Source organism: Lathamus discolor, chromosome 2 (genome assembly GCF_037157495.1).
Source record: "Lathamus discolor isolate bLatDis1 chromosome 2, bLatDis1.hap1, whole genome shotgun sequence".
Lineage (NCBI taxonomy): Eukaryota > Metazoa > Chordata > Aves > Psittaciformes > Psittacidae > Lathamus > Lathamus discolor.
In genome coordinates this window covers 135106821-135116202 of record NC_088885.1, presented here as the reverse complement: position 1 = coordinate 135116202, position 9382 = coordinate 135106821, and the positions used below count along the sequence as shown (strand labels likewise).

Genomic DNA, 9382 nt, shown 5'->3' with positions numbered 1-9382 from the left:
GATCCTGTGCTCAAAACTTTCCAGAACATCTGGGGGTTTGTGCTTGGTTCCTTGCACATTAGTTTCAGAACTTTTTTAACTTAAGAAATACTTTCCTATGGGAATTATTTCAAAAGCAAAGGGGACCATTGCAGTTCTTTGTCTTATCTCTAGTTACTAAAGGTCATGAAATTTAATCCAATACTTGAAGACCCTCAGGCAACAAGTCGTTGTGCACTAGGCATGGAGCAAGAGAGGTCAGGGCACATCCCCTTAAGGCACAAGTAAGTAGGTCAGAAATTACTGGACTGTCTTAGTACTTGTGCTGGCAAGAAAGGAAGGTGTTTCCTAGGATGTGCATCTGTCCACACTGAGGTGAAGGACATACAGTTCCGCCTTGGTCCCAGTCTAGCATGAAGTATGACTAAGTATCACCCCAGTAGATTGGCAGATTTTGCCACCCAGGAATCGATGAGCGTTTTCAGTTCTCTGTGTCTGAGTCCTGGTATGCTCCAGCTCATGACCCAAGTCCCACTGGGGCCCTGAGAGGAAGGTTAAAAATACAAACTACATCTTGCTAAGAGGAAGGTCATAGCCCTCCGGGTGATTAACTGAAGCTTGGAATGTGAGATTTTGTTGTAATCTGTATCTTAATGTGTAACTGCAAGTATAATGGGAAAACTGAGGGCAATCCTGTACACTCCAAAGCCCTTGAAGGATAGTGACTGAGGGAGCTTACAGAGCCACACATCCTATGGTTTCATATGATTTCAAAGTACTAACTGCAGTCTGAATAGGAAACAAATATTGAAGAAGGTTTGTTTCTTGTTGAAAACTGCTGCTTCATATGAACTCAGGTTTTGGGCTGTAAGAAAGGGGATGAAATCTGCCAGGGCAGCACTTCTTACCTTTTTAAAAGATGCAGAACTCAGACCTGTTTTTTTCTCGTAGCATTTAGTTTTATTTTCCATTTTCAGTAAACTCCCGTCCTTCCATGCATACTTACAATAGCCATATGAGCCCGTAAAGAGGCTGCCTGCCTAACTACAAATCTAACTGGAGGATGGTTGCAACAGGTTCATCTCAGAGCAGGCTTTTCTTTGATTTCCTATTTTTTTGTTCCATCTCTGTTGAAACTGCCTGCAAGCTATGCTCTTAATGTGTGCCATGCTTTTCCAGGCCAATCTGCCCCTGCTGCAGCGGGAGCTGCTGCACTGTGCAAGGCTAGCCAAGCAGAACCCAGCCCAGTACCTCGCCCAGCACGAACAGCTGCTTCTGGATGCCAGCACCACCTCACCTGTTGACTCCTCAGAGCTGCTTCTCGATGTGAACGAAAACGGGAAGAGGCGAACTCCAGACAGGTGAGCACCGCCGTGCCTTTCACACCCCACTCTTTGTGTATGTGTGGATAGAATCACAATTTGGTTGGAAGGGGCCTTTCTTTAAAAGTCATCCTATCCAACTTCCCTGCAGTAAGCAGGGACATACTCAACTAGATTGGGTTGTCAGAGCCACATCCAGCCTGCTTTGAATGTTTCCAAGGTTGGGAAAAGTTGGGGAAAGGTTGGAGAGTCCACCTCTCTAGGCAACCTGTGCCAGTGTTTCATCACCCTCGTTGTAAAAAATTTCTTCCTTATATCTAGTCTGAACCTACCCTCTTTTAGTTTAAAACCATTATGCCTTGTCCTGTTGTGTATGTACAGTTATATACATACATGCATACATACATATATATGTAATCACAGAATCATTTAGGTTGGAAAAGACCTTTAAGATCATTGATTCCAGCTGTTAACCCAGCACTGCCATGTCCCTTAGCGCCACATCTACATGTCTTTTATATACCTCGAGATGGTGACACAACCACTTCCCTGGACAGCCTGTTAGTGAAGAAACCCTTTCAGAGAAGAAATCTACATGTACATTTATATCTCTGGGTATATAAATGTAATATATGCACACACTGATTCAGGCAGCAAAATCACCTGAGGACACACTCTGGGGATATCCACACAGAAGCAATAGTGGCCAACCAGCACCCTACTATTTTATGCATAGTATTTCTATGCAGCATAAAGTCCTGAGCAGCAGATCACTCCAGCTCCATACAAGTCCTTTGTATTTGAGGTTTTGTTGGGCTAAACAGTAAGTATGGGGAGAGTGGCTAGTCACTGTGTATTGAGAAGTACAAGGCAAGATCCAGAGTGCAGTCAGGGCTTTGACTCCTTCTGCTGTGCCATGTTCCCATGTCCACATATCCAGTATTGCATTTCTTCCAAACTGGAGAAACGTTCACTGAAATCTGTTTTTTTGTTGAGCTGAGATAGAGTCCATGCAGAAACAGGGCAAGCGTATGTGTTTGAAGCACAGTACCTTTAGGGATGTGGAACAGTTTTTCTTATTTGAATAAAGTTCTTTGTTTAGTGTTAGAAGGAAATGACTCTGGTGGTTATTTATTTTTAACTGTCTTCCCATAACAGAGTTAGACATTTGGCTAGCATAAATGTTTTACCTTTGGGAGGCCCAAATCCTGTATTTTTCTTAGTTTAGTTTGCCATGGATTTTATAGTGTGGAAAATTTTTATAATGCTGTTGTGCCAGATGCCGCTACCTGCATGCCCAAGGCGTGGCAAGTATCCTAGTTATCTTTTAAATGAAAAAGGTGAGGCTATGCAAAGTCAAGAAGGCTTGCAGTTTTGCACAGATGACATTTTTGTGTAGGGACGGGCCAAGTAGCACAAAATGCAAGAGAAACAAAAGTCTGAAAGCTCACAGTAAAACTTGAAGGTTCTCATAAGCAGAAGTGAACAGTAAAAATTAAAGTAACATAGCCATTAGATAGATAAAAATGTGAAAGTATTTGAAATTAGTTTGCTTTAGATTGTGTTCTGGGATAATCACTAGGGACCAGCAAGAAAATTATTAACATACCAGCTTCCCATACTCTGCTTTCCATACCACCAGGTAAGCTCTTTTCTGTGTGCTCTTTTCACCATTTTCCCTTGACAACTAGACCAAACTGAATCAGCCATTGGTGTTAACACAAACCTGCTAACTGCATCCAAGAAAGATGATTAATTTTTAGACTTTTTCCATGTCATCTCTTACTGTGTGCAGGAAAAACATTTCCAAAGCCGAAATCTAGCTCCCTGAGGCAGTTCTGCTGCATATCCTCAGTCTTTGCAGAATAGTATACCTAAATGTCTATTAAAAAGGCCTCTTAAAATTATCTTGTGCCTCTTGTGAATAACTTAAATATTAGCATTCTGTAGTCCAGTGTCAGTAGTCCGGTGCTTTTCCTACAAGTAGACAGAACATATTAAGTCATCACATAAGCCTTACAATGTGAGGTCTTACTTGACAGAGATTACAGAGGAGAAGAGGGATATGCCTTCCTGACAGCCCTAGCTCGCTTTTTTGTGTTAATAGAGTGGTATTACTTGCTTCTCCCATAAGGCTACAAAGGAAAACTGAGCAATTAAATATTTCCTTTGTTTTTCTTCCGTAACATTCTGGAATAGCACCCCTTCCTCAATGGGACCTGGTCTGACAGTGCTGAATTTCGGTTATTTTGTAGTAGGTATGTTGTCACCTATGGTGCCTTCAGTGCTGGTGGCGTGGAGGAGGATGGGTGGTGCAGGTATAGAGTTGTATAAGAACTTAGTGATGAAAAGACCCCTTATTAGTCTTATAGCAAAAAGGACATAGGAGTAGCCCATAAGGGGACTGGCAGATCAGAAGAATATTGGATTTTAAAGTCAGCCTTCATCTTTTAATTAAAATTGAGCCCTAGACCTAAAGAGATTTAACTCTGGTTTATGGATTTTGTCCTTGGTGTTTCTTTTATATTTGCTTTTTAGTTAAATATGTAGGTGCTCTTGAAACTTCTAAGTCTTTGCTTATGAGGAAGTGCCTTTGGCTTCACAACTGAAGTCTCCCTGGGGCTCCATCTAGCTGAGGGAGTCTTCAGTTCCTCTCCCCTTTGGCTTCACAACTGAAGTTTAACTTCCAGTGTTGTGGGTAAGACCCTGTGTTTGAATTCCCAAGGTCCAGACATGGGGTTGTAATGCAGGGTGTCCCACTGGCCAGCACCTTCTAAGGTGCCAGAGCTATCGGCCAGCAGCCTCTCTTGATTGCTGCTTGAAATCAGACTCCTTAGTTCTGGAGAAGAGGCATGTAAAAAAAAAAAAGGAAAAACCAAACAAAAAACAACTTTCTTTTTTGGATCTGGACTGGACTGCCCAGCTCACCAATTGGAATTGTGCCTTGAGCTTAAAAAATAAGTTTTTTTTTTGTTTTTTTTTTTTTTTTTTGCAATACCGAACAATTCTGTCTCTGGTTATTCATACGTACTTCTCCGCTGACTATGATTAAAGCTATACAGAAAAGCATAAACCCCTACGTTAGTTTTGGCAGAACCAAGTTTGGTGGAGTTGTCTGTTGTACTCAGGAACATTTGTACAACAGATTTAGGAAAAAGACAAGATCCCATTGGAAACATTCTTAAATTTACTGAATGGGAGTTTACATACCTTTTAATTTGGATAATGCAAGTAAATCTACCACAGAAAACTGTCCTCAGAGTCAAAGCATGCCTAGACTGAGTATTGAAACCAAATACTTGTCTGCCTTTATACTCATTACACTATTAATTATTTTAATTGTTTACAGAGGAACAGAAGGAAACATCTGGAAATATATATACCTTTTGTTAGATAAGGAGTTTTCATATATGCTAATAAGAATACAGTGAAAGATAGGAGGCATGCTTTGCAAGGAGAGTTTGCTGTGACTTTGTTGCTAGAATGTGAAGAAAAATTACTAAAAGGCAACATCTTCCCAGGGAAACTCAAGGCAGTCGAAATAATTTCTTTTTTTGAGATATGTCTCTCATTAAATTAAATTGTGGTGTCTTTTTCACTTCTCAAGGGATATGGTATATGCACACATACGTTGTATATCATGTGTGTGTGATATAGATATATATAGATATGTGTATGATACATTTAGTATTTAGTAGAAATGTCTATACACACGTTCTTCCATATTTACATTTTTCTTTTGGGCATGGGTAACTGCATACCATTGATTCCAATAGAGGTGAAAATACAGTAAAGAATTAGGCAAAGGAGGTGGAACCTGTGTGTTGCACATAACCACATCCACCTTGTAATTTTTTGTCAAAGAAAATCCACATGCAGGAATTCTTTTCTGCTTATAATTTCCAACCCTTTTTTGCATATGCATTTTCCAGTTCTGGTTATTTATCTGCATATCCAAGTCTACTGTATGTGAGGTTTTATAGAGCAGTCTGACAGCAGAGCTTCGTGTTTTACTGAATGTTTTCTTGGTGCATATGGTCTGACACGGATGAGCAGCCACGGTGAGATTTTGGAGTCTATTAAACTAGCTCATTAAAAAGATCAATCTGTTTCTGTAATAACACTGGGAACCATCAGTCACTGCAAGAGAGAAAAACTGACACCTGAGGAGACAACACATTTTGGTAATTTGTTCATGACATGTCATGAACAAAGTGTTCACTATATTTTGTTTACAACTTTTGGAGTTTGCATTCTACTGTAGTAAAGCAAAAGAACTTGGACGAATGTGAGTTTTTGTTTGGTGAATGAATGCTTGGTTATAAATAACATGATTTAAAATACATTAACCAGAAAAGACTTTTTGCTAATTAGTCATCCCTTGAGCTTGCTGGAAAGGGCTGTATGTGTGTCATACCACAGTGACTTTACATTTATGACAGCTGCCTATAAAGTGAATATAGGACTGCAAAAAAATCTGTTAGAGTAGCTCTAATTTTGAGTGAGAAGAAAACAAAAATGGTCGTGATTGTTATGTGAGAAAGTACTGCTGTGCTTGCTGTACCCTTGTCACCCCTGATAACAAATTTGTGTTGAAGGTACTTGGCCACAGAGACTGACTTTGAGAGTTCTGTTAGGTGATTTTTCTTATTTGAAGAAGCTCTTCCACATCTCAGTAAGGTGAAAGATGCTCACAGCTCTTACAGCTGTGCTCCTTGTAAGCCATGTGTATTTATGAGAAATTTTAAAATAATTTTCCTAATATGAACTGTTAGCAAGGTATATCAATCTTTTCTATAACACAGTATTATAAACAAAATAAGTTTATCACTTCTTTCATCATCAAAACTGTATTGGTAGGAGTATAATCTAAATCAAAGCATCTCACACAAATAGCTTTCTCTCCTTGCAAGCTGACTTCGGTGTTATTTGAAATTGATGTAATACTTAATTTCCCAGCCAAGGCAGTTTTGCATGGTCAGATTTCCTACCCAGAAAATTATCCATAAATTGCAATAATTTGAAACTGAAATGATAACTTACAAACAACATAAGGTCTGTTAAATGGGTACAGACTAATGACCAGTATCTATCCTGCTATCTTTAATCTGAGTGAAACATGGCTCTAAGTAAAATAACCCTTTGCATGTTTATATCTGAGGGACCCCAACTTTATCATAAGGCCAGTTTTCCAAAGGATAGTGTCTGTTTGTGTGCACATGAAGGAAAATGTGACCAACAGGAGCAAGAAAAATTAAAACAAGAAAATGTGTCAGGCTTGCTTATACATTCAGTGTTATTTCATCTCTACAGCTTATTGTTGCTTTGCAAAATCAGATGGCTCAGGTAAAAATCAGATTAAATCAGATTAAAACTTTGGTGGTTTTGGAACTAGTACTCACATGAGTCTCCCAGTTGCTGTGAAATAGGAGTGCTTTCCTCAGGCACCTGGTGAAATGATGCTGTCCCAGGGGATGAGAAGCAGAACTGTAGGTTGAGTTCAGGGCAACTGAATTATGTCACTCTTCAGTGTTTTATCACTATATTCGGTATATTCAGATATAGTAAATTTGCCAATGATTCCTGTTCTGATGAGACTTTGGAAGTTAATACCTTTTAATATCTTCTGTATAGCCAGAAACACAAAGTTAGTGAATGTACAGTCATCATTTTGGTATTCTGCTATGTTGTTTATTTAGTCTGTGCAGAAAATATAACAACAAATTGTAGAATTAAGGCTTTAACACCCAGAAAAGACCTGACAGCTGTTACCCAGTATAACAGAAAAAAAAATAAATTAATTCCAGTAAATATGTTTTCAATGGTAATGTTAATTTTTATGTTAGTTAAACTCAGGGTTCTAGATGAAAATGGATATGCTGATGTGTTGTCCAAGCTAATGCATTGCATTCTAGTTAAGGTAATTAAATACAAAGCATTCCTAAGAAAACCACAGAAGTACCTGTACAGTAAGTTGCAAATATGTGCATTTGTATGAAAATAGATTATTTAAACATCTTAACCTTACAGCAGAAAAGGAAAACTGGATTCCTACTGGCCACATTTTTCTGGGTTGCTTTTCCTATGTTGAGTGATCAAAACCAAAAAGGTCGATAAAATTATTCAAATTACATACAGTTTCTGACCACCACCACCATCCCCCATCCCCATTTTAGAGATCATTCTAATTGTAATACTAAAGAACTTTGGCAAATGAATAGCTTGGCTTGTACATAAAAGAAAATCCATTCTTTGCTTGCATAATATTTTGCAATTGAAAGGTCTGGACGTTGAGCTTGAGTATATATGTGCAAAGAAAACACCAGCAACTAAATGCAAAACTTGTCTTGGAGAGCCATCAAAAACATCACTAGCCATTGGGAGTTATTGCAAGCAGTTCCATTGTGTGTCATTAAAAATCTATGATGGTCTTCAGGTTTTCCTGATTAGGAGTTTTCACAGCCATTCTACGTTTGCTTTGGAACAAGGTACGTACTTGAAGAAAGTATGTCTTTTATGTCTCTGCCCAGAATTAGAACAGCTGTCCTGCTTTATTGGTGAAAGATTCTTCCATCTTTGCCAAGTTAAGGTATAAAAAATATATATATACCTACAGCTTCTCTGGAATCAGTGATTGTGGTGAGATCCCTGAAAACTCTCTTTGCTCGTTCTGAAAACAGTGCAACTCATCTTTTAATTTCCTGATGGTAATTGCAAGATTTCACTTTGATCCTTTTTCCCAGTGGACATTGGTGAAGATTTGTTTTCATCCTTCCTCTCATTGACATTCAAGGAGAACCTGTTGAGGGGCAACAATTAATACATTGAGTGTTTCTCCACAAACAGTCCCTCAATGCTGGTTGGTTTGTGGGGGAGGTTTTGTTGAAGGGCAGCTGGTTTTAACTGCAGGCAAACAAGAAAATTGGCTCAAATTTACCTTCCTGTCAAAGTGACAAAAAATTGTGTTATTACTAGGAAGATGTATTATGCCTTCTGTAAATCATGGAGGAGAAAGTTCCCTTCAAAATGGCTAGAATATATCAGCTGCTTAATAAAGGTTTTTGTAGGGAGGGATGCAACCTCAACAGTTTGAAATATTTATATCTATATAAAAATTTCTGTTAAAAGTAATATTTTGTAGGTTTAGTTTATTCCAGTGATAAAACCCCCCATACTTTAGTGAAATGAAGCTTCCCTAAAAAGAGTTGTGAACCTTTTGAAGTAACTCTAACCTTTTGAAGTAACTCTAACCTATTGTTTTTTATTTTAATGGAAAATTAGTTCAGTGTGAGTCCCAGGTTCTCAGGCAGAGGTGCAGAGTAGAGACTTTTGAAATAGCTGATTTTGAATTGTAGTAACAAGTACCAATAGCGTAAAAAACTGCCTCACTCCCTGATAACTCTTCAAAGTTGCCTGAGCATTAAACCCCTGTCTGAGAGTAATGGAGTGGGAAATCTTGAATGTTATTGAGGACTAGAGTCTAACCACATCTTCCTGCAAAATTAATGACAGTCACAGCACCTTTGACTGAAATAACCCAGATGGTACAAAAATCTCTGAAGAAAGCATTTCTCATTCTCTACAGTCGTTCTCACCCAAAGTCTTGGTGTGACACAGATCTTTATGGGAGCTCATCCTGGCATTGCATATAGCTGAGCTTCAGCACACTGAAACTACCTTAAGACTGTATGCTATCCTGTTGAAAAAAAAACAAACCTACCTTCTTTAACTGCAAATTAACCCTAATTACTGTATGCTATAGGACTACTGAAAGTAGAGATTTCTCAGCCTCTAGCTTCATGTTTCAGTTGATTGTTTCAGCTCTTCAATTATGTGTGTATCCATCCCATCAGCTGGTGATTTCAGTGAAGGCTGCTTGCCTTCCAGCCCAGCTCTTCAAGCCACTCCACTGGAAGGCGCACACTGCTAGTATTTCTCACATTACACAGATAGTTAGAGAAGGTGAATGTGTCCTGTGTATAATTTGAATGAGCAGCAGTATGAAATGTTCTGCAACACACGCACATGGAGCAAAGTGGAAGAACAAGCTTTAGTTCCTGAAGCTGCGTATGTAGGTAGGG

General features: G+C 38.8%; 1 protein-coding gene across 5 annotated transcripts in view; it reads left to right on the top strand.

Annotated features, from left to right (window-relative positions):
* The window catches only part of RUNX1T1 (RUNX1 partner transcriptional co-repressor 1), a 120028-nt gene that overhangs the window by 79457 nt on the left and 31189 nt on the right, over positions 1 to 9382 (top strand). For all 5 annotated transcript variants that reach the window (XM_065668576.1, XM_065668578.1, XM_065668579.1 and 2 more), the window contains exon 5: positions 1159 to 1340. In XM_065668576.1, coding sequence (XP_065524648.1) covers positions 1159 to 1340 — 182 coding nt within the window. The remainder of the gene's footprint in view (positions 1 to 1158; positions 1341 to 9382) is intronic.